This window comes from Neoarthrinium moseri (genome assembly GCF_022829205.1).
Source record: "Neoarthrinium moseri strain CBS 164.80 chromosome Unknown scaffold40_Wmoseri_CBS_16480, whole genome shotgun sequence".
Taxonomy (NCBI): domain Eukaryota; kingdom Fungi; phylum Ascomycota; class Sordariomycetes; order Amphisphaeriales; family Apiosporaceae; genus Neoarthrinium; species Neoarthrinium moseri.
In genome coordinates this window covers 326,626-350,158 of record NW_026055154.1, presented here as the reverse complement: position 1 = coordinate 350,158, position 23,533 = coordinate 326,626, and the positions used below count along the sequence as shown (strand labels likewise).

At 56.4% G+C, this 23,533-nt stretch overlaps 7 protein-coding genes across 7 annotated transcripts; 4 read left to right on the top strand and 3 right to left on the bottom strand.

Annotated features, from left to right (window-relative positions):
- Positions 1-179: 179 nt before the first annotated feature.
- Positions 180-9,782, bottom strand: JN550_009158 (uncharacterized protein; the record flags this gene model as incomplete). The annotated part of the gene is made up of 5 exons (XM_049321200.1): positions 180-1,642; positions 1,789-1,846; positions 2,217-2,331; positions 2,385-2,989; positions 3,045-9,782. 5 exons carry the CDS (start codon positions 9,780-9,782, stop codon positions 180-182), a joined length of 8,979 nt encoding a protein of 2,992 aa, XP_049168993.1.
- Positions 9,783-10,684: 902 nt separating this feature from the next.
- JN550_009157 (uncharacterized protein) lies at positions 10,685-12,961 on the top strand (the record flags this gene model as incomplete). Its single annotated transcript, XM_049321199.1, has 1 exon — positions 10,685-12,961. The coding sequence occupies one exon, from the start codon at positions 10,685-10,687 to the stop codon at positions 12,959-12,961; it is 2,277 nt and encodes a 758-aa protein (XP_049168992.1).
- Positions 12,962-14,162: 1,201 nt separating this feature from the next.
- On the top strand, positions 14,163-14,986 carry JN550_009156 (uncharacterized protein; the record flags this gene model as incomplete). Its single annotated transcript, XM_049321198.1, has 3 exons — positions 14,163-14,270; positions 14,343-14,414; positions 14,498-14,986. The coding sequence occupies 3 exons, from the start codon at positions 14,163-14,165 to the stop codon at positions 14,984-14,986; spliced, it is 669 nt and encodes a 222-aa protein (XP_049168991.1).
- Positions 14,987-15,865: 879 nt separating this feature from the next.
- JN550_009155 (uncharacterized protein) lies at positions 15,866-17,749 on the bottom strand (the record flags this gene model as incomplete). Its single annotated transcript, XM_049321197.1, has 2 exons — positions 15,866-17,463; positions 17,527-17,749. The coding sequence occupies 2 exons, from the start codon at positions 17,747-17,749 to the stop codon at positions 15,866-15,868; spliced, it is 1,821 nt and encodes a 606-aa protein (XP_049168990.1).
- A 1,448-nt stretch (positions 17,750-19,197) lies between these two features.
- Positions 19,198-19,659, top strand: JN550_009154 (uncharacterized protein; the record flags this gene model as incomplete). The annotated part of the gene is made up of 1 exon (XM_049321196.1): positions 19,198-19,659. The coding sequence occupies one exon, from the start codon at positions 19,198-19,200 to the stop codon at positions 19,657-19,659; it is 462 nt and encodes a 153-aa protein (XP_049168989.1).
- A 707-nt stretch (positions 19,660-20,366) lies between these two features.
- Positions 20,367-20,958, top strand: JN550_009153 (uncharacterized protein; the record flags this gene model as incomplete). The annotated part of the gene is made up of 2 exons (XM_049321195.1): positions 20,367-20,561; positions 20,674-20,958. 2 exons carry the CDS (start codon positions 20,367-20,369, stop codon positions 20,956-20,958), a joined length of 480 nt encoding a protein of 159 aa, XP_049168988.1.
- Positions 20,959-21,301: 343 nt separating this feature from the next.
- Positions 21,302-22,459, bottom strand: JN550_009152 (uncharacterized protein; the record flags this gene model as incomplete). The annotated part of the gene is made up of 3 exons (XM_049321192.1): positions 21,302-21,626; positions 21,682-22,169; positions 22,226-22,459. The coding sequence occupies 3 exons, from the start codon at positions 22,457-22,459 to the stop codon at positions 21,302-21,304; spliced, it is 1,047 nt and encodes a 348-aa protein (XP_049168987.1).
- Between the last annotated feature and the right edge of the window lie 1,074 nt (positions 22,460-23,533).

Here is a 23,533-nt window from a genome sequence, read left to right as displayed (position 1 = left end):
ATATTAGTTGCACTGAAAACTGTCCGAGACGATCTAGGAGTGGCGTGGTATAGCATACAGTCTGGCCTCTCCGCTTGAATTCGCAGGCCTGCGCCCTAATGTACATACCTCTAGAGAGCTCTCCCCCTCCGTCATAACCTCTAAGTGGTACGGCCGAAACCGACGGCGCTGCCATTCTCTTACACCAGAAAGGTCCAGAAACTCGGGTAGACGAATTCTTCCTCGAATATCCTCCTGACCTGCTCTAACACAAACCGCTCGACCTTGCCGACGTTCTTGAGGCTCTGCTTCGTGCCCTCCCGCTGGCCTATCTCGCTCTCGACCCTGATTTCTTGGAGAAGTCCGCCCATGCGCCCACTGCTCCGCTTGTCGCCGGCCCCCTGGACGCCCTCGGCATCTTCGTCTTCGTCGTCGTCCTCGCCCACGGCAGCCACGGCGTCTTCAGGACTCAAAAAGCAGAAATGGACTCTCTTCCTGATATTCGCGACGACGCCAACGCCGTCGAACGACAGGCCGGTGATGTTGAGCTTGACGGGGATGCCCACGAAGCTGGGCATGGGGTAGTCGAGCAGGATCTCGGCCGTGAGCATCAGCTTAATGTCGCCGGCGTAGCGGATGCGGAAGACGGCCTGCATGTCCTCGACGCGGGGCTCGCGGAAGCTGCGGGCCTCCTCATCCTCGCCCTGCTCGCGCGCTCCGCCGTCTTCGCCGCCGTACTCCTCGTCGATGGCGTTCCCCATCAGCGCCGAGGCGTCCCGGGTCGGGGGCCGCGACGTGCCGACCGACGTCGGGGCCAGCGTCGACACGCTGTGCTTCTCCCGCAGCGGCGGCTGCGACTGGGGCTGCGCCGACGTCGGGAAGTCCTGGAGGCTGATGGAGCTCTGCGACGGGTTCCGGTTGTGGCCGCGCCCGCTCCAGCTGCCGTAGCCGCCCGGCGATGAGGGCGACTGCGGGTACGACGACGAGCCGCCGCCGGACTCCAGCCAGCCGTTCAGGTGCTGCGCACCCGCGACGGCGGCCAGCGGCGTCTGGGTGCCTGACCAGCCCGTCGCGATGTGCGAAGGGAAGTAGTGCATGTTGGCGGTGCCGCCGGGGATGCCCGGGGTCGAGACGCCGAGGCCCAGGAAGGGCGAGCTGAGATCCGGGGTGCCCGGGGCGCTGCGAAGGCCGGCCGTGTGGATGTGCGGCGGGAAGTTGCCATGGTGGTCCGGGATCCCGATCCCCGGGGCTGGGCTGCCACTCCGGCTGCCTCTGCCTGCAGCACCGCTGTCGTTGCCGCCCAGCCGCCTCCTGAGCTCGTCCCTGCGCCGTCTTTCAGCGGCTTTGATGGCATCCGGCACGCCGTCGTCTCCCGCGCCGCCTCCGGCCCCTTCTCTCACATCGGGCTCATCGCTGTCCTCCTCGTCTTCCTCGTCCAGCTCATCCGCTTCTGGCATTTCTTCGTAAAAGTCTGGCAGTGGGTCACAAATATCCTTCAGAGTGACCCGGGGCGGTATAGAGCCGAACTGGAAGTCGTGGACTGTAACGGACTTGATGAAGCGCGGCAGCTGCACGGCTTGGAACTTGGTATGTATGAAGTCACGGATGCGGAGCGCGAGCTCCTCGCCGTCTGGGCCGCCGGTCAGCGTTTCCCAGTTCAGGTCTATAGACATGCTTGAGATGTGATGTGATATTCAAGGAAGCGAGCTTAGATCATCACGTCATCTGCAATCATGATGCATGGTGTCTTGTCGAGTTGAGTGGTAGAATTGAGAATTGGCCCTCATGAGCCAGGCCCGTAGATCTTACAAGCGTGGGTTTCGTTTCGGCGGTGCTGAAAATTAGTGGGGTTCCAGGTAGTCGCCAGCTGAAAACCAGGGCGAGCGTCGAGTTAGCAGGGGCGGGACGCAGGGCCCTGCACACAACCAGCACAGCATGGCTCAGATCAAGGCAATTCGTACACACTGCACTTTGTCAGATATTTCTTTCAAGATCTCGGATGATATGTATAGAGATGAGATGGCGCAAAAATAAGTTCACAGAAAGTCGAACGGTGTTGCCAAATGTTTCTATGGTTGATATCTGTGCTGCCCGTTTTGATGCAGTCGTGCCGGCTACCAAACGCCTCGCAGTGAAAATGTTCGACTACCCCTATTAAATTTCAGAGATCCAGACCCCCAAAATGCTTCTCAGCGTCATCATGGCTCTTGAATCGTTAAAAATCATACGTCTCGTACAGTGGCAAATTGTTCGCTAGTCTCCTCGCCAGCAGCAGTCATCTCGACTTGGGGCCGGTACGCGTACATAGGCAAGTGGAATGGATGCCAGCAGTTTGGCGCTTCGAGGATGTATCTGCACACGGGGTCAGTCATCAATTCTGAATGTCTCGTGGACTGGCGGCTTACCGAGCCATTGCCTCTCTAAAGCGCGATTTGTACTCCTTTGGACTAGTAACGGTCGGCCTGTTGCGACCGCCTCCAGCAAACCCGCGCCCCTTGATCCAGCTCTCTAGAGTCTTGTCCCAGGTGTAGGTGCGAATGCAGTCGATGATGCCAACAACAAGCTCTTTTTTGTTTTCGTCCACGGCAATCATGAGAGAGTAATCCATGACATTCTGGCGGGCCAGGAAGAGGGTGTCGTTTCGGACGGATGCGCGCAGCGCCTTGATTGAGTGCTCTCGGGCAAATAGTGGCGACTCATAGATGTACTCAACCATGTTCTCGTCAAGTAGAACCTCGTTCTGCTCACCCGTGGACTGAATCTTCCTGTTTCGCATTGACCCCTTGAGGTCAAATATCCTCGACGGCGCTCTATCGTAGAACAAGTTCTCCATAAGGAGTAGGTCTAGCTTGATCTCCGTATTCGTGACCGGATTCTTTATGATGACCTGGAAGAAACCTAACATCTTCGCGATCACTGACGGCAGGTCACGGAAAAGCGATTCGGCCATGTACTCAAAGTAGGAAGGCGCAAACTTGAGAAACGCAGAGGTTTCAATCGGCGACAAGGACTGCAACTGGGTCAGCGTTTGGCGCAGGAAGGGATCGAGTTTCAGCTTCACTTACTTTCATCATCAATCGGTCATCCTGTGTCTTCAAAAAGACCGACTTGGTTTTTCCGCCCTTGGAGTCGAACTTGAGACAGTGAGAGAGCGATTCCACGATACGATGAGCCACGCCACATTTTCTTCGCAGAGCATCGAACTGTTCAGAGTAGAAAATCTTGACGAGCATCTTCGCAGACCCTTCGTTGAATTGATACTTCAGGTGCTTACCGCCGGGTCGCACAAAGCTGGCCTCGAGAGCAGCATCGCTGACGCAATCTTGGTCATCTTCCATCCCCGAGCCTACTCCGCCTTCTGTATCAGTGCCGCCTTGTTCGGGCTCCGGAATTTTGCGGCCGTGCCATTTCCTCGCCTTGGCTCGGTAATCATCGCAATCGAGCGCAAAGGCTATCAAGGAGCTCGGTTCATCCTCACGAACCACGATGTCGGATCCAGTGAGGAGATGCTCCGTCGCGCTGATTGGGTATTCGAGAGCTGGCCACTCACTTGCTGATCTTTCAGCCCAGAAGTTTGTGAGGGCTTTCATGAAGTTCATCTTGTCTTGTTTAGGAAGCTCCAGGGGAATCTCCGTGTTGGAATCGAGGGAGTCGGCAATTTCCTCTAGGGATGTTCCCTCTAGAAGCGAATGCTCTGTGTCACTATCGCCGTGCTCGTCATCAGTCGCGATCTGGCTCATATTGTGGGTCTGATCATCGGTCTCAGCTTCGGTGACAGTATCTTCGTGAGCTTGACCAGCTTCGACCGGTGACTCGGGATTGTCTGCTGGAGCTTGGGTCTCTTCTTGCTTGGGAGTTTCGACGTGTTCGTTCTGTTCGCCTGTTCTCGTATCACTAGGCTCCCGGTCCATCAAGGAGTCTTCCACATTTGGCCCGGGCTCATGGACTGCATCATCAGGGTCTTCATACACCTCAACAATTGCCTTGGTCTTTGAGCGCTGGAGGAAGGCTCTGGAGTGGGACATTTTAGCAGCGCGTTGCTTCTCATCTTTCCGTCGTTCTTTCTCAAACTCTCGACTGAGCTGTTCGAAGTGCTTCGCCAGAGTTGACACTCTCGAGTCCTTCTTACGCCCAACAAAGCGGGGGATCGAAGACTTGCCCGCATTTCTCGATCGGAGGCTGAAAATCTTCTTGTCGCTTTTCAAAGACTCGGTGGTCGGGACTTTGCGGACCTCCATTCCAGGGGGGTACTCGGTGGTAGGCGTTTTGTCCTTGTCCTTGCCCAGGCCGAGTAGCTTTTTCCCCAATGCAGATTGAGAACGAGGCAGAGTAGGCATAGTATGTGCTGGCTGCGATAGAGCGCGGACCATCGGGGGAGACACGTGAAGTCCCATCCTACGGGACGGCGCGGGCTCCGGAGCCGCGGCTTTCGCTGGTTCTGGAGTTTGACTTGGGCGTTCGCCCTCACCACTGATAGCAGCCCTTGCCTCTTCCAAGACGACCGACTGTTGGCGGCGGCGTAGCTGCTCTACCTGTTCCGTTACAGACTGCGACTGGTTGTCGTTTGCCGGGAACGAGCCGCTAGCTATAGGTGTAGCAGGCGCGGAAGGCATCAAGCTCGGCCCTGCATCCGATGCTTCAGGCGCCACCAATGGGGTTGCATCAACTGACTGAGGCTGAAATGGGGCCAGCATCCCTTGATGGGATGTCGGTGTGGCAAGGTCCAAGTGCTCGACCCGGTCCATAGCCGGGTCTTCGGGAGCAACAGGGACTCCTGGAGTCTCGGCGTCTTGAGAGGCAGGCTCGACCGCCGGGGCGTCTTGGGAGGCATTCTTCTCAGATACTTGCTCAGATACTTGTGCGTCAGACTTGACTTCGCCTTCAGTATCTGTTTGAGACGGCTTTTCGCCGGTGCTTGATGCTTCGTTGGAGGACTCGTTGCTTGCCAATGATTCCTTTGATTCATCTGTAAACATTTTACGCAGCTGAAGCATTGTCAGTCTCCGAAGATCCTTTTCGGACGGGAGGAAGTCAGCTTCGAACTTGGCAAAGGAGGCGTCCCAAGCAGCTGCTCGGTCCATCATTTCTTGTATGGCCAAGTTCATCGGTATAGTTTCATAGTACTTGGAGTTGACGTAGGCATCCTGGAGTATGCGAATCACCAGGACATGTTCATCCTGCACTCTCTTCGTAAATCGCTCGATTTCCGCCTTGCATGCCTCGGCCTTCTCAGGGGCAATGTTGTCCAGTTTGATGGCCTTGATTCTTGTTTTAGCCGACGTTGTGAACCGAGTCCAGCGATCCTGCAACGTTGTGAAGATCTCATTTTTCAAGTTCAAGTCATGCTCAACCTTCCAGGCAATGCGCGTTCTGGGAACAATGATTTCGAGGAGATCGATAGGATCGTAGTGAACGCGCATAACCTTGTCCTGCAACCCAAAATATCTGATATGATCTCGATGATGGTCATGTGGACAGTCCCAGCCACCTTCCTCGTCTTTGACCAAGCTTGTACCCCGACTCCAGAAGGACAACTCTAGGTATTTACCAAACGAGTACTTCCAAGTACCTTTGGACATTTCTCGTTCGGCAGTCTCCCGTTTGCAAAGTTTGCAGTAACTCCACATCGTGATATTTTCGCGTGGCATACTTCGAGGATCTTGCTCAATGAAGACGGTGATACGAGCATCGCCGTGAACGTAGGTTCTGTGGTGCTCATGCATTTTGCGGTCGCATGACGTGCCCGTGCAATCCGAGTCTGCGCTATAACAAATATCTTCGACATACTGCCCCAGAGTACAATCGGGGTCCAATGTTTCGTTGTGCTCCGAGTGCTCATCATAGAACTGTAGAGCGATAAGGCCCGGTTCCACACAAGGCACCTTGGTTTCTGTGCAGACGACGGAATGGAGAACAACAATATTCTGGTGAGCATAAGGCTCAAGGAGGGCCAAATTAGCTTGAATGTGACCTTCCCACTGCCGAGTCTGCGTCCTGTAGTTGTATAGAGCCTTATCGTACTCGACATCGTGAACAGCATGCAAAACTTCCATTATGGCGCGAGGTGCTTTTTGGCCCGTCTGGTGGACCATCTGAGGTTTGATCAGCTGGAACTTTTGCGGTTTTGTCTTGTCGCCGTCGGTCCGTTCCTCAACGATATCCTGATCTCTCAGCTTTTTCAGATGCACCAGTCGTCTTTCTTGCTCTCGGGCTTTCATCAGGAGATAAGGTTGAGCAAACTTCACGAATGGCGATGCAGAGAGTATCCTCGTTTGATACTTGGCGACCATGTCACTGTAGAAGGTCGGCATTGGAGCATCTTCTGGTACGAAGCTGTCGTTCGAGGCTCGAGCATGCGTTTCGTGTAACGAAATGAGTCTGTTGATTTGTTGATTTGCTTGCGCCACATCTGTGCTCGTTTGCGTTGACTCGTCAGCATCCTCGCCTGTGCTCTGGGAGGGTTGAGGGTCGTCAAATGTCATGGTAGACAGGGTTCTTTGCCGGGTTTCGTCGACGCTGGTGCTAATGGTGTTGAGAGACAACTTGCTTTCGTCCGTAAGCTGGCTGGAAAGTTCCTCAGCGGTCGGCAGCTGCAAGCACGAATCCTGCATCAAGCGGGATTCAAGCTTCAGGTTGTACGTGACATATATCATGAACTCGGTGATCCGCTTGATCTTCCTCAACACGGGAGTTGGAGCACCTCTGAGGGCTATGGTGCATCCAAGCTGCTCTTGGTTACCCGAGAGGAATAAATATGTCTTCTTCCTCCCGGGTATCTCATCGTTCACGAAAGTCTTGACCTCAAAGCCGATACTCTTGCCAATCCGGAAGCGTTCTACAGGGAGACTCAACATGTCTATCGAGGAGATGATTTGTGTCTCCAGACATCGCGACACGGCAAACAGCACGGAAGGCTTCACGTTATACGCGACAGCAATGTTATGCTCAGACAACAACTCCAATGCCAGGCCCGAGACAGATTTCTCGGCGAGAATCAGCTGCGGTCTCAGGTTGACAATGCGGCCGACGATCATCTTGAGGAATGCCTTTTCTTCATGGATGACAGGCTTCAAGCTCATAAAGTGTTGATGATGGCGCCGATACTCGATTGGGAACGAGACAATAACAACTCGCGGGTTTGCTAGACGGCGAGGCATGCTCTTCAGCGCAAGCTTCTTTGTGAATATCACGCCAGAGACATAACTAGTATCACCTGGTCTTCCTCCTGGAATCTTCTTGAGTTTGACATAATGTCGGATATCGATATCGTCACCTCGTTCGACTTCAGGATCCACAGAGGTGGTACATTTGAGTAATATCGGCATCAGGGCCTTCTCCCAGGCGGTCACGTTCGGCACGTCTGAATCTTGGAGTAGCTGTTGAAGAAGCTTTCGAACGTGAAGAAGACTGGCTGGGTTTAACTCAACCCTAGGCTCCTTCTCTCCTTTCATGGAGGAGCTACGGGTCAATCTGGGCGGGTTTCCCAGAATGACGCTGTCGTAGTTCGGTATCGTTTCACTCGAGTTTGCAGGCCCTCGCAGGTGAGCACTTCTCGGACGAGGAGACCGGAGGTGGTGTACACTTGCACTCGCGGTACTCGTGTTGCGTCTTCGTGAAGATCTGGGATGCAGAATTGGACCGCCGTTTTCGTTGAAGCTGAAGCCACTGATACTCTTCTCAGCCTGCGACCGTAGACGGTTCCTCCTTCCGGCCCCCAGGTAAGAGCCAAAGTTTGTCTTGTCGTGATCTAGACTAGATGGCGTTGGCTCGCCGCTTGACAAGATCTGAGATATACTTTGCTGCTCGTCGCCACTAGATTCGTCGGACATGAAAGGGGCCAGGTCGGGATCGATGACGTTGTCGTCATGAAACGCAGGAAGGCCGGACTTCTTTGCTGCCTCTTCATTTGCCGAACGCCGAAATGGTGCTCGGTCATCGGCTGCTGGTGACGGCTTGAATCTACTTAAAAAGTTGTGCTTTGAGTGATGGCGACGGTGACTGGAGGACTGCGGCCTCGCCGCCAAGGACTTGAGAGACCTAGAGGAACTGGGTCTGCTCAGCTGCGGCGCATCGATTTCCAAGATCGCTGAGTTGCGATTTGACGACTCTCCTATGCGCCGAGTGGCTGGGATAGCCATCATTGGGGTGGTCAAGGATCGACTGTCGTCTTCCACATCCTCAGCTCTCTCCGAGATGCTGGCATCATCCTTGTCAGGTTTTGGGATATCCAACGTGACGGACTTCTGATTTGGACGGAAGATGGCGGGCAGATATGAATCATCCGCGGAGTCATCCGACGCATTCCCATCCTGCCGTTGACTGATGATGTTCAGACACGGTTTGCAGACGCGCAGGGTGCCAGGGACACCAAACTTCATGCCAGAGATAATAGAAGTACATCGACTGTCAAAAATACATCCACAAGTCCGACAATGATGTTTGCGCCGAAAAGCAGAAAACGGAGCACCACAATGAAAGCATTCTTTGCAAGTTTCGTCAGCCATCCAGAAGTCCTTGCTGAGAATCTGTTTCCGCATGTGTTCCAGAGTAGCGTTCACAACTTCGGGAGCTCCCTCGTCGGTAGTGGTTCCCGGTATCCGCAATGCACCAGATCTCAGCCGGTGTGGTCGGTCATCTCTACCCCAGGTGTTGTGATGAACGGTGTGGTGAGCGGAGGTAACGATGTTACTGGGTTCGGCGGTGCTTTGTGATACCGACGATGACCTCGAATGAGAGCCACGACTGCGCGGGCCGGTAATGCGGTCAATTACCGCCGGCCTGCGGGCGGATTCCCTTGTCCCAGTCCTGGCAGTCGGGGATAGAAGCCCATGTTCGTCGGGGTGCAGCTGAGCAGATGCAGCAGCAGATGACCTGGTGCTCCTCACCGGACTGACAGGGCTATCGTTATTTCCGTCAGCTCCGAGTACATCCTCTTGCCGGCCACGAGTCGGAATCACTATCTTCTCGAGGGAAGCGGCGCTCTTCAGCTCTGCACCATCGTATGGACTTGAGATTTCAAGACTGGGTCCTGCAGTCGAGTTGTCATGTGATCTCGTAGAGCCCTTCCACGAGTCCGTGGTACGTATGGAACCGTCATCCGGTCGGCTGGACGAGCTTCGCGCGGTCTCCTTGAAGGCGCTTACTGTGACAGGGGCTACAGCAGCTGTAGGCTTCGTCATGTTCGGGATGCTTTGACGACTCGAAGGTGCCGACTTGGCGGTCGAGGGTACAGACAAGTTACTTGGGGCCAGCGACGAGGGCTTGCTTGACTGAGGGTGCGGCGAGGCGGTGTCCGGGGGAAGTCCTCCTGACGATGGCCTGGCGGCGTTTACAGAATCTGACGTCGACGAGGCTGAGGCGAAGGTCATGTTAGTCATGCCTGTGTCAATACGGGCTATTGGCGCGACGGAGGCTTTGGAAGTTGTCGCGGTGGTACTCGAGCTCCTCTTGGAGGCAGTCTCAACATCCCTCTCATCTTGGACCCTGCCTGAAACTCCTACAGCCTCTTTGAACCTTGAATACAGACCGCTGAATCCATTTTGAACCAAGTCGCCGGCGAACCCCTTGTTCTCGGGCGATGCACTGGCGTCCGGCGGGGGGGAGAGATCGTTGAAGGTGGTCAGGATGTCGCGCTGGTTCGCGGAGGTATGGATCTTGTCGAGGGCCTGGGCAAGGTGCTCCCTGTCGGCCTGGGTCGGTATAGGCATGGCAGAGGAGCTCGAGTCCCGCCGCGACTTTGCCGTGGTCGGGGAGGCGACCGTCGCAGGCGAAGGCTGCGGTGGAGGTGGGTTCTTGGCCGACATATTGGCGAAGGCACGGGGCTAGATGTCCCTATAGTTTTGTGTCGGCACGAAGACTACATGAAGCGAACCAGACGATACTGCCGCGGTTGATAGTTGGCTGTCTGTCAAGTACTTCTGGTTCGCATCATATATCACAGGCTGCGTGTGCTGTTGTCTGGTCTGTCGCTGCCTTTGCTGGCCTAGTTGCTTGCTAGGTCCTGAGCTTCGACGAACGTGACTAACAAGGCAAGACGCCGGGTAGGCTGGGTGCAGGTACGGCAGGAGGCGCGTAGTCCCGGGCTAGAGCAGCCGGCGCTCTCTATGGGAGTCACCGATAGAGCGCCTCGCCTGAGAAAAGCTAGGCCCTGTCGACCGACGACACGTGAACATCAAGATGGAACGGAGTGGTGTTGAATGGGGTGATGGTATGGTTGGGAAGCTTCAAGAGCTCGACCGGCCGATAGAGGCGGAACCCGGTTTTGGGGAAGCTTATCGGCGGCAGATGCCGTTCCATAGGTCGCGTCCCGTGCTGTACCTTGCTGTACTTCGCTGTCTTGCCCCGCTGGAGACACACAACGGCCGCTAATACAGGGGGGGGGGGGCAAAAGCCGGGGGGCCGCACTGTGCCTCAAAGTCGGCAGGCAAACCGTGAGATTGCTTCACGTGAGAAGGTGTCAAAGGTGTGTCAACCCCGTCAACCCCGCGGCGCGTGTCCGTAGCCACATTCACACCGACGCGTTTCCGGGTGCAACCTCACACATATGGCAAAGGGGATACCTGACCTGAGCATCCCTCTGGGCCCGACACCGTTCCACCCGTGTGCTTGCAGGCATCGTTGCACTCTACATCCCACTACTAGCAAGATACGGCCACCCGACGGTCCTCAGTAGTTCTAGTATGCGCACCCAGCAGCCCTTGCCATCATGGTGACGCCCACCCGTACCAGCTCGCCCCCGTTGCCCACCCAGTCGGACCTTTTGGGTGACAACCGACTTCCCAGGCGCCTCTTCAGGATTCAGAGCAAACAGAAGCAGCTGCTAGACCAAGCTGATTCGTGGGCTCAGCACTTGCGTCGGCAACCAAAGCCGGGCGTGAATCTGCCACCAGAGATCCTGGAGAACTTGAGGAACTTTCACAAGCGCCAAACTGAGATCAACAAGGCTGGGCTGCCGGGCCCAGAAGCCGCTCAAGATGGCCCTGTAGAGACGCCATCGTCTCCTGGGCTGCCACCACTTGGATCGGAGGATGGTGCTACGGCCGCCGATGAGGACGCAGGAACACCCGTTTCGGGCTGGGAAACCAGCCCGGAACCACAGCGTCAAATCGAAGCAGAGACGTTAAGGTTCCAATCCCAGAGCCCCTTGCAAGACTCTTTTGCCGAGCACATCGCTCCAGAGCCCTTCATGTCTCAAGTCCCGGCGAGATCACCTTTACGACCCACTCTGGATGCTGCAAACGTGCAGAAGAGGCCAGCCTTTACCGACTTCCCGTCCAGTAGTCTCGACGTTGAGGAAGAATTGGAGGTGGTCGCGCCGAATGCTCTTACCAAACAGCTCCCAGCACTGCAAAGAGTCAGCGAGCTGAACCCGACGCCGCCGTCGGCCCAGGTGCAGGTCCCATGTACATTCGAGCCCGACAGCTCTGTCTCGGAGCCACAAGCCAGAAACACAGGCACGCGGCCGTATAGCAACTTGGCGAGCATTCAGACCGTCCAGCGCCGCGTGGCAGGCTCGAGAGCCAAGACGACGGCGGTGGCGGGGCGGATGCATCCTCCTGCACCAAGGGCACGACATGGCTATGATGTGGGCATACTGGATTCACAGTCATCTGTGGACTCGTCCCCGTCCATTGTCCCGGCGACGGGCACCGGTGGATGGGAGCATAGCCCAAGCAAGTCGCCCAAGGGCATGCCAATCAAATCTACCATCATGGAGACACCTCGGGTCTCTCGAAGTCTGAATATGCAGTCGAGACAGAATACCCCATCGGACCAGATGAGTAAAACACCAACTCGCAGCAGTCCCGATATTCGACAACATTCCCCCGAATATAGGCCAGCTTCACCACAAGTAGTAGAACAGCCTTCCCCGACTGGCACCCGCGGTCGCGCAATTGAGCAATATGCTCCAGCGAATCAAACCCCGTCTCCACTGCCGCTGCCAGAGGCGAAACTCGCGGCGCCTTTCATCCAATACTCGGTCTCTTATCCAAGCTATACCGGAAGTGTTGGAGATTTTGTGAATGCTTGTCTTACCATCCAGGTGCTACAGCGGCGCCGGGCTCTTGCCAGCTATCAGTATGATGATTTCATCCGTGCTTGGTCCGACGGCTACATGCCGTATATCGAGAGTTCCGAAGATTCCGGTAAAGAACTAACTGCGATTGAGTGGTATATGGACCGAGTCGATGAAGCTCTATTTACGTCCAAGATCATTACAAAAGACACGCTTGAAGCCGCCCTGGCCTTCTACGCAGACGAGGTCAGAGCAAGACGCCGCTCGAAGAACCCTTCCCTCGAAACGACGCCTGCCCTGGTTCCGGCCGAGCAAGTTCCAATACATGAGCAAACCGTCGAGGAAGCTCCTTCAAAGGATGAAACCATCCAACGTGGCATTCAAGGCCATCCACAGGCCCCAGGAGACTCTATCGTCGTGGGAGAAGCGAATGCTGCTAAGCTCCCGGGAGCTGAAGTGGATCAAGATATCGGAGTCCATGGGCGAAGCCCATTGGTCGAGGCGGTTCCATCCGAGGACGAACTACCATCGGTTGCGCAAAAGCTTCCTACACCCCAAGTATCCAAGCCGTCTCGCAAACGCTGCTTAGACGACGACATCGACGACGACGACGACGACGAGGAACTTGAGGAACCTGCGCCCAAGAGATCATCCCGCGGTTCTCTTGATAGAGCAACCAAGGAGACTCACTTACCACGCTCAGATGGCAATGTTAGAAGCCATCGTGCTGTCAACTCCAAGGCAGAGAATAAAGCGCCTCGCGCGAGTGGGGAGCCCAGATCGACTGGACTGTATCTTGGGTCCAAGATGAGACTGCGGAAAAACCCGGCCAAGCGAAGCGAAAAGTTTGAGAAGTATCTAGTAAACTTGAAGTCAGGGCGGATTAATGACGATATCAGTGTCGCCAGCTCTGCGCCTGTCAATGCTACGCCGCGATCTGGCCAGGAAGAAAAAAGAGGCAGTTGAGGCACATTTTGGGCTAATTAGGATTTGGTTGAGGATGTATGAGTCCTTCTCTCTTCTGGCTCGGAACGACGAGTTATACGATGGCTCACGAATAAAAGATACCCTTTTTCCTTGGTTCCAGCCCTTTCTGAGTCAATAGCAGTGAAACTTATCCCAGCCATGTCTCCATCTTTAGATCCGTTCCTCCACGGATCAACCCAGACTCAAAGGTGGGAAAGAAGAAAAAAACTGTGTGCCTAGGTATGTGTGCGAAACAGGCGCTTGGAGTAGGTATAGCGACGCTGACTTACACATGTGAACCGTGAAAGCATGTTCCCATCAACAGCCTCGACCCACAGATAATTGGGAATCTGCATGAAAGATCCGTGCACGCAGGCCAGCCAGCCCATAGCCCCACCCTTCGCCTGCCCATCCAATGGACTCGGGAGCCTTGGGAGCCTTGCTGGCACCAGACGAAATCCCAGCCGCCCAAGCAAAAAGTCTACTGTGGTACTGAGGTACCGTGGTACCAGACAGGCAGGTAGGCAGGTAGGAAGGCAGGCAGGTTAGGTACCAAGTACCTAAACTCGTAGTGGGCTAAAGGTTCCGGCTCAAAGTTTCAGACGTGCGAAAACTCCGTGACACTCAATAATTTTTCTGACGACATTACTGAAGTGGCTCTGCCTGGCGCAAAGTCGCGATCGACCCTCATCTACACCGCAAAGGCCAGGATACATACAATCGTCTTCGCCCATTCCCGCGAGCAGCAGTCCGCAATCCGCCGTCCGCAGTCCGCAGTCCAGCCGCCCGACTCCCACCCGTCGGTCCTTCCTCGCACCACCTCCAGCGCGCGGCGACTCCCTCCGCCGTTGCCCCACGACGAAATAAATTCCCCCCCAAAGCCACCACCATCACCATCACCATCACGACGACCACCGTCACCACCCGCACCACTGCCACGGCCTTGATCTCCACGCCGCGCCTTCCTCGAGTTTGCGCCTGAAGCCCTTGGACGACCTCGTTCATCCGTCTCGCCTCCATCACCCGCCGGTTCATCGTCGAACCGCCATCTCATCAACTCCTCCCTCCACCTTCACCGGTTCCTCACACCACCACCACCTCCACCTCCACACCCAACATGGCCGAGCAAGTCGACCTGAAGACCATCCCCGTCTCGCCGGGCGGCGCTGAGAACGAGAACGGCACCGCCGCCGCCACCGACATGGACGGCAAGCTGGTTACCGTCTTCCACGACAAGGACAACTTCAACGTCAAGCACCCGCTCCAGAACAAGTGGACTCTCTGGTTCACCAAGCCCTCCAGCGGCAAGGTATGCAGTTGCCCAATTAGACACACGTCTGTGAACATTGGACATTGAAGTACTAACTCGGGCTCTATTCAGGGCGACAACTGGAACGATTTGCTGAAGGAAGTCATCACATTCAACTCGGTCGAGGAGTTCTGGGGCATCTACGTAAGTTCCTACCATCTCGCCCGCCCAGGCCCGCGCGCCGTCGTGTATTGTTCCCCCCGACTAACACCTCCCCTTCTCTTCAGAACAACATCGCACCTGTCAGCGACCTCGCTCTCAAGTCCGACTATCACCTTTTCAAGGAGGGCGTGCGCCCGGAATGGGAAGACCCGCAGAATAAGCACGGCGGCAAGTGGTCCTATTCCTTCAAGGAGAAGCGCAGTGTCGATATCAACGACATCTGGCTGCACACCATGATGGCCGCCATCGGCGAGATGCTCGAGGACGAGGACGACGGCGAGGTCATGGGCGTCGTCGTCAACGTGCGCAAGGCCTTCTTCCGTGTCGGCGTCTGGACCCGCACCATTGGTAAGCCCATTCCCGGTCGCGGTGACGGAGACGTCGCCGGCGGCAAGGGCCGCCCCCCACAGAAGGGCCAGCAGATCCTCCAGGAGATCGGCAGACGCTTCAAGGCCATCCTCAAGGTGCCCGAGGGCGAGCTCGTCGAGTTCTCGGGCCACACGGATGCCGCCCACAGCGGCAGCACCCGTGCCAAGTCCAAGTTCACCGTCTAAGCGGCGACCTGCGAACCCGACAACCCGCCGTCGTGAGGAGGAGCGGTATGGCGAGGAGAATGGTGCCCGCACTGCATATACACTCAAAACAGGTTAATGCCTGGGGTATGAGAATGTACCTACTCGATTTTGATCCATGGCCCCAGCATGTCACCCCTGGCATGTATTAGGGCTCGAGCAGTCGGCACCTCTTACAGTGAGATGGACTTTGTATCATGCCAATAACGCATAAGCCTGCCCGTCATCCAGCGAAAGGAAAAGGGGGATGGAGTAAGAAACGCGAAATGACTGGCTGGGAAATTTTGGCACGGCTCTTTTCATCAATTAGCATAGATTTCGATAAGTCGTCATGTCTGGAGGGTTTATTGCGCCCCTGCTATTACGAGTAATACACACACAACACACACAAATCACCGCATTGGTGCCCATTTCGTGCGCTGCAAGCCGTGGGGGCTTCCTCGTTGATGCTGTCGCTGCCCCAGGTCAAGGCCAACTTAACTTTTTTTTGGTTCTAGATTGGTAGGTTTCTATGTTGCTCTCCGTCTTGGATGATCAGTGAGAGTCTAGTCGGCCCAGTCTACTCAAGACCCATATGTGTGGTGTCATTCCTATATACAGTTTCCCATCCTCCCCTGTTTCTCGCATCTGCCGCCTCTAGAGTTTGTCGCGGTTATTTTGCCATCTCTTCCTGGGCCAATCCTACGCAGACAGGGCAACGTAGAGTTGATGCGCTCCTCGGTGCTCTCTGCCCCTCTCTCTCATCCTCTCACCCTCGTGCCACCTCCCCTAACTCCACGCTCTACCCCTCCAACTGACAACGGACTGTCGGAGAATGCCGGACAAGATTCATGCATGTCCCGCCGTGCCTCGTCTCCATCCTCACATCTCGTCGCCGCTAAAGTCGTCGCGGAACACGGCGGCCACCAGGGTCTTCTTGTTGACCTTGCCCATGGCGTTGCGGGGGATCTCGTCAACGACGCGCAGGACCTGGGGGATCTTGTAGTTGGCGAGGCGGTCGCGCAGCGCGCGGCGCATGTCCATGGGCTTCCAGCCGCGGGCGCGGTGCTCGCCCTCGGCCAGGACGACGACGGCGCCGACCTTCTGGCCCCAGCGGCCGCTGGGCACGGCCAGCACGGCGGCCTCGGCCACGTTGGGCAGCGACAGCAGCTCGCGCTCGATCTCGAGCGCCGACACCTTCTCGCCGCCCGACTTGATGATGTCGGCGCTCTGCCGCCCCAGGATGAAGTACATGGGGCCGCGCGCCCAGCCGCCCGACGCCCCGGCCCCGGCACCGCCGCCCACCGGCCGCCGCACCGCGATGTCGCCCGTCCGGAACCACTTGCCGGCGCCGTCCTCGCCCTCGACGAACTCCTTGGCCGTGGCCGCCGGGTTGCGCCAGTACTCCCGGAACACGCTGGGCCCGCGGAGCTGGATCTCGCCCTGGCGCTCGCGGCCCTCGCCGTCGACCTCCTCGCCCTCGGCGATCAGCACGTTGGTCTCCGGGTCCACGAGCCGGGCCTCGACGCCCGGCAGCGGCCAGCCGACGGAGCCGTCCACGCGGTCCACGGACGACAGGCCGCAGGACAGCGCCATGCCCACCTCGGTCATGCCGTACCGCTCGAGCAGCACGTTGCCGTGCGAAAGGTCCTTCCAAGCCCGTTTCACGGGGGTCGGGAGGGCGGCAGACCCCGAGATGGAGACGCGCATGTGCGCGGGCGAGATCGCCTGCCGCGCCGCCGTAGCTACGGGTTCGGGCAGGCCGGGATGCGTGGAGAGGAGGCGGGTGTAGACGGTCGGCACGACGGTGAAAAAGGTTATGGGCGCAGTGGACATGTTCTTGTACTTATCCTCCGTCGCTGCATGCGCCGCGGCATCGCCATTGGTCAGGGGTGGTGTGTGGATGCCATTGGTCTGCGGTTTGCTGAGGAAGGGAGTCGCGAACCTCCGCCAGACGGTGTCGGCGTTGAAGGGGAACAGGAACTCTATGGCGCTGCCGGCGATCAGGGGGGTCAGCACGGCATTGACGGTGCCGTGGATGTGGTGCAGCGGCAGGACGTGCAGCAACTGGTCGTCGGGGGTATACTTCCAGGCCGAGATGAGGGATTGGCACTGCGCCGTTAGCGCCGTCTCGGGTAGAAGCACTCCTTTCGGTCGGTTGGTGGTGCCCGAGGTGTAGAGCATCATGCCGGCGCCTTCGGAGTCCACATCGTCGGACAAGGTCACGGCCTCGGGGCTAGAAGTAGAGCCGAGATGTTTTGGTAGCTCGAACAATTTCGGATGCGGATGGGGCGCGGGATTGGGCGACGGGTCTGGGAAGGGCGTTGAGAGGACCTCCTGGGCCTTGGTCGCATATCTGGGCGAGTGTAGAAGCAGGAGGGCCTCGGAGTGCGAGAGGATGTACTGCAGTTCAGCCGGCGGGAAGGGGGGAGACAGCGGCAGGGCGATGGCGCGGGCGGCAAGGACTGCGAGGAGTGTGACTAGCCGTGGGTTGTCAGCCATGGGGGTGCTAGACGCCGGACGAAGGCATCAAACGTGCGTACCGACATAGTCATAGCTGTTCTCGACCAGGAAGGCTATGCGCTCGCCGCGGACGTCCGACCTGCCGGCGGCCTGGTGAATCCTGTCGCGTGCGCGCGCGACGTCCGGCAGCAGCTCGCCATACCTAAAGCTGCGCCCGGAGAGACAGTGCACGACGGCCGTGGACTCTGGGTCGTGCTTCGATATGGCGTCGAAGAGCGGGAGTCGGGGCAGGGTGGAGGCCATCCTGGCGTGAAGGCGAGGAAGCGGTCTCGGCAACGGCCGCCGGTAAGGAGTGACAGCGGCGGTGGAAGATGTGGTTGCAGTAGTGGTAGCAGCAGAAGCAGAAGCAGAAGCAGCAGAGGCGGCGGCGGCAGCAAGGAACGTGCGTGCGAGGGACGGAGACGTCAAGGCGCGAAACGAAGGAGAGGAGGAAGAAGAGAGAAGCCCTCCATGACACATCCACATTACGAGGGGGTATATAAGGAAATAAGAGAAAAGGGAAAGGCGAAGGAATAGTGTACAGTGCAACAGTATAGCTTGCGGATATTATCAATTACGGAGCACCTATGAGCAAGGCCGGAGGTTAAACTTAGGAGGGGCAAATCGTGCGGCTTACGGCTTGTGGCCTGGGTGCCGTGCCCACCCAGTTACCCACTGGCCACTGGCCACTGACTGCCCAGCCTGCAGCTCGCGCGTCGGTGGGATCGGATCTGAGCTGAGCGCGGCCACAGCTTGCTTCGCCAAGCCGACCGCTGACATGGACTGGTGGATTGGAAGTCCTGGGTCGAGAGCAGCCAGCCAATCCAATGCCCATCGGCCCCGAAGCCGGCTGAGCGTGGGGATGGTGGACGCTGGACTCTGGACGCTGGACGCTGGACACCGGCCTGGCTGGAAATGCTAGGCCAATCGAGACGAGATACCCAAACCCCCGACGGGCTCTGCCGGACAGTGGCCGGGTCTGCCTGTCCCTCTGTCTGTCGGTAAGGGTAAATGTTCTGTCGGATACTAGAAGCCTGCGCTGCAACGTCGGTGCTCTCTGAAACGAAACGGCTGCAAGGGTTCCAAAGCCCAGTGGCTAGGTGGTGTTGTGACGTGCAGACGAGGTCGAAGTGCAACGGCGGGACAGAAAAGGCGAGACGAGACGCGACGAGACGAACCGGCCGGTGTCTATTTCATTTCGCTCCCCGCTGCCAAATTTATTAGCTTCAACCCAGCAATCAACGTCACGTCACTCGACTCATCGCCATCCCGCTGCCTCTCGACAAATCAGCGGCCCAGGAGAACACAGCTACATAAGACGCACTGGACCTGGACGCTGCCAACGCTGCCAACGCTGTAAAATTCGGTCCGTCCCAGCCGCACCAGACCGACCCGGCCATAGGCGCTCGAGGCCCCAAGGTGTTCTCTCGCTTCCCCCTGCTCCAGACCAGGTGCTCTGGGCTCCCGTCTTTTAGGCGATTGACACTGCTGCCACTGTTCTTTTTTTTTTGTTCCGATCAGCCCGGCATTTACCCCGGACGCTTACCGACACGCCACCATCGCCCGCCCTCGATCGGACTGTCGATCTTCGGGGGTCCTGCGTATGCTGTAGCCCCCTTTTCGCATACACGCACACACTCTCTCACTCACTCACTCACACACGCCCGCAGAGCGCCCGCCCCGCAAGCCACGGTATGCTAACCCGGTTATCTATGCGCCCCTTTGCTGCTGCTGGCTCAGGCACCGCCCTCAGGACTTCTGCTTTTCGGGCCCTCTCCGCTCCCTCCGGCTCCCCTTCCCACTTCACCCCGTCGGGCCTCGCCCGCTGCTCCGCCGCCATGTCGTCTGCCGCCTCCCCATCCCACACTCCGATGGAGGACGCAATCCGGGCTAAGCTCGGCGCTGCCCTCTCCCCCACGCACCTCGAGATCTACAATGACTCGCATCTGCACTCCCACCACAAGGCCATGCAGGGCTCAACGTCCAAGGAGACCCATTTCCGCCTCGAGATCACCTCCGACGCCTTCAAGTCCAAGATGCAGCCTGCCAGACACCGCATGGTCTACGCCCTGCTCAAGGACGAAATGGCCGTGGAGGGTGGCATCCATGCCCTGCAGCTGAAGACGCGGACGCCTGAGGAGGAGGAGCGCGCGAGGCAGAAGGAGTCAAGCTAACAGAGATGTGACGGGCGATCTTGGTTTTGAGAGGAAGCACTAGAAGCTCCAAGTCTAAGCAATGCCGAAACATGTGTATGATAGAGAAGCTGCAGGCGTTTCGGACGCAGCCAAGGCGACAGCTAAAGGTTCCCAGATCCCTGGGATATCTGATAACCTTCGTCCATCGGCATGGCACTATCACCATGCGAGGCCGTAGTCGATGCTACGCGATCAGAAGCAGATATACTATGTATGTACCAAAGGAGCTGGCGAATGGATAGAGTGTACCATAGAAATGTACCATTCACAACTACACTTTGCACAACTGTGGCTGTCTTGCTCCTTACATGATTCACCACCTCCGTCCATTGGCTTAGTGACCAGATATCAGCGGGTCTTGTACAATATGTTGGAAGGAAAGCTTCAACTGGGAGGTGTTCCATCTGATGTGAATGTTGGGAGCGAGTAGCAGTGAATGGGTTTCGCTAGAACTGCCATATTCACTCAGGGGCTTGGCAATAACTTCACGGATGTCACCTAATCTAGTAACGAAGGCTAGCAGTCTCCTTAAAGTGAATATATATTTCCAGCATTCCGATATTATTACATAACCTCGATTAACGTACTGTTCTCATGCCTTGTCATTCCAGGCTTTGAACCGACCATCATTACAGAACAAAGCTTCAGGATCTACGACTTTGCCAACTAGTTCGTCGTTCGTCAACATGCTCTACGGCATCGCTCTACTCACTGCGCTGTGCGCCAGTCCCTGCCTCGGCAATATTGCCAACGACTTCGACAAGGTTGCAGAGGCAGCGCCCCCTGTCCGCTTTACCTGGCTCCGCAAGAGCGAGGCCACCCCTCGCTTCAAGAACCTCTTCGTCCACTCGATTCCGGATGATGGAGTCCGCTGCCTTGCTGTGAGTGACTTCTCTAATCTCTCTCCTCATCGCCCTGGCATCGCCTAAGTCACGCGCCAGAAGCCCAGTCTTCCAGAGAGCATCATGGCCCCACGACTAATTCTGGAAACAGCAGGGTCAGCTGGACGGTCCTCCCGTCCAGGACTGTCTCGACGTTCTGAACTTCGTAAAGGAACAGAAGGATCCCTTCCACATTGACGCCGGCATGTGCTGGGCTGCGCAGCATGGCGGCTGTGTGGCCATCGTGTGTGCAGAGAAGGAAGCCCTAGATTTGTCGCCGAAGAAGGATATGCATTGGGACGAGTTGACAAGTCAGTGTCTCAATAGGGGCCACAGTGGCACGTACAGGGCCGGCGACCTTGGCCTGGAGACGTCCTTGTTGAAGTGGACTGCTTGAGCGAAGAGGTCGGCATGGGGATGCCTGGATCCGGGATTTGTGGTGCAGGCCAGTCAAGTCTACACCGACGGCTACACTCTGGGAATGCGTCGTGTAATCTGTGCAGCAAGCATACTACGGTGCAATAAATTACACCATCCATGCGCTCCGGTTGCTTGGAAACTGAAATCGTGTTGTAATGACTTCTATTAGCTCCCACGGTCTCTTATGCCTGGCGTCAGAACATGTCCACACCCGACTTCAAGCATGACGTCCTGAGAGGGAGGCATCCATTTGTACGCGAGAGCGAGGTCGTCTCCCTCGCACGGTATTATTATCTCTGGAGATCGGGACCAATGCATCGTCATTCTGAATTTGGTCGATGGCTCATGTGAAAACTCATGCTCCTGACAGGGCTATCTGGGCCTGAGGTTCTGTCGTCCCCTATGGTAATCTCAACCGTCTTCAGGACACCATGCCCGGTCGAATAGCTAGAGGCTGCATGTGGCGGTTTTTGTATCAAACTTTGCTCGGCCGTTGTACCCCGGCTATGATGTCTTTTTAGCACGTGATGATTCATGTCCTCGATACCGTCCCAGATGGCATGGTCCGATCTGAAGCTCTCGACTTGTGGCATCTCCATGTTGTCCCGGTCCGTAAACTTGATTTTGCAGGCCAAGATGTCGATACTAGAAGCCCCATCTGATTAGTTAAAGAACGCGTCACCAGTTGGGGAAAGCCTACTATATCATGATCGGAAACATGCATTCCATCGTGTAAATAAATCGGTCAATCTGGCCAGCTGTCGTCAGGGCCTGTGGCAAGGACGGGCAGAAGACGTAGGTTATTGCTCTCGATACACCAATGAGAGCTAGCGATGCGACTCGTGTTTCGGTGCCTCTCATGAGGTGTTGCAATAGGCTTGTGCTCAGCGATGCATCGATTGACGCCCGCCGAGCTGAAGCGAACTCGCGAAGCAGGAAGAAGGCGCTGAGACACTCCAGTAGGGCAATAAGTGAGAAATAGCCCACATGGAGATAGTTGACAGACCGCTGGAACTCTGTGTCTGGACTCAGTATGATTTTGATTCGGCCGATCATGATGAAAAGCCGCAGGACGACTATGGCGGCCACGATGGTCCAGAATGATATGATAAAGACGAGGCGACTCCGGTGACTCAGCAATTTGATCAGAATGGCGTAGCTATAGAACGATATGCCGACTTCTTGGATCTTCTCAATGTTATGACCTCGTCAGATCGTATGGTAGGGGTTTCATCCAAACTTACAAGCCAGAAGAAGTCAGCAAACCCCGAAGCAACTGCAGTGTTCGTCAAGGGATATTCCGCATAGAAAGCATAGTGGCATAGCCCGTTGGCAATTGCTCCAGCAGCGCTGACAACGATCGGGATGAGTATAACAGTCGAGAACTTGGTGATGCTGACAATGGTGAGCCCGTAAAGTATATTGGCCAAGCCGATCGTGCTCAGAATCGCCCAGCATTGCTCAAAATAGAGCCCCATATTCAGGAGGGCCGAATATGGCGGCACGAAGCATCGTGCCCGGCGGTAATGGTAAAGTGTGGAGAGGAGGGAAGCATCACGAAACCCCGTTTTGATGGAATCTACTAACATAAGTAGCGGATCCCAAAGTACCCTTCCCACATTGGGCGTTGCCCAGTATTGCCCCCGAACCCGCCGGAGATCTTGTTGAAGAGACGTTTGGGGACTAGGGAGAATACCCCAGGTTTTCTATTCGTGTGATTTGTACGGGAGGGGTTTGGGCTAGTCCGGGGTACCGCTTGCTTGGCGGCGCCCGGCTCGAGGCTCTTGGATGTCATTGGTAGGTCGGACCCTACATCGCGTATTTGCGTCGTCTGACTGCTTTCAACAACCGGGGAACCCCCTGCCCTACCAAGAGACAATATGGCTGCTGCCACAGCTCCCGGCTGCTGGTGATTGGCGCGCAATCTCAGCTACAATCCTGCGACACCCAGGGGAGTGATCCTGAATTCCCAGCTTAAAACCGCCCCAACATGAATGCGAACTCAAAATGGGTCGACCCCGATACTTTGCAAACCCCCACGGTGCCGGGAATTGATCCTTCTCACGCCACAAAGCTGTCTTCGGGACCTCTCGAATGGTTCTCGGCTCTCGAGCACACCTTATTTGTCTCGACTGCATTTTACAAACTCTTGCGGGCCATTCTTCGGATGGTTATGCTACGGCTAACACACACTTCGAATACGGGTATTGTGATCGAGGCACGGCAGCTGGGGATGATTGGTGTTCCTTAGCAACCCAGCATCTTGACAACACAAGTTCAGCAATATAACGAGTATAATCTGCATCACCATCCCTTGGTTTCAAATCAGCTTTAACGCGTTCTTATGTACGCCAATCTGTACTCAGAAGTGTCACGAGCTCAAGGGGACTGAGTGCTGTGGTCTAATTCCACACCCTTCACGGTTGGGATACCGAACTTCAATTTGGAAGGATTGCACAAGTTACAGAGTGTTGGGGGACATGTTCAACATTGAGTGCTAGCTGCTGGCAGTGCACCGGGCGTTGGCACAAGAAATCTTTTTCGGATGTCCG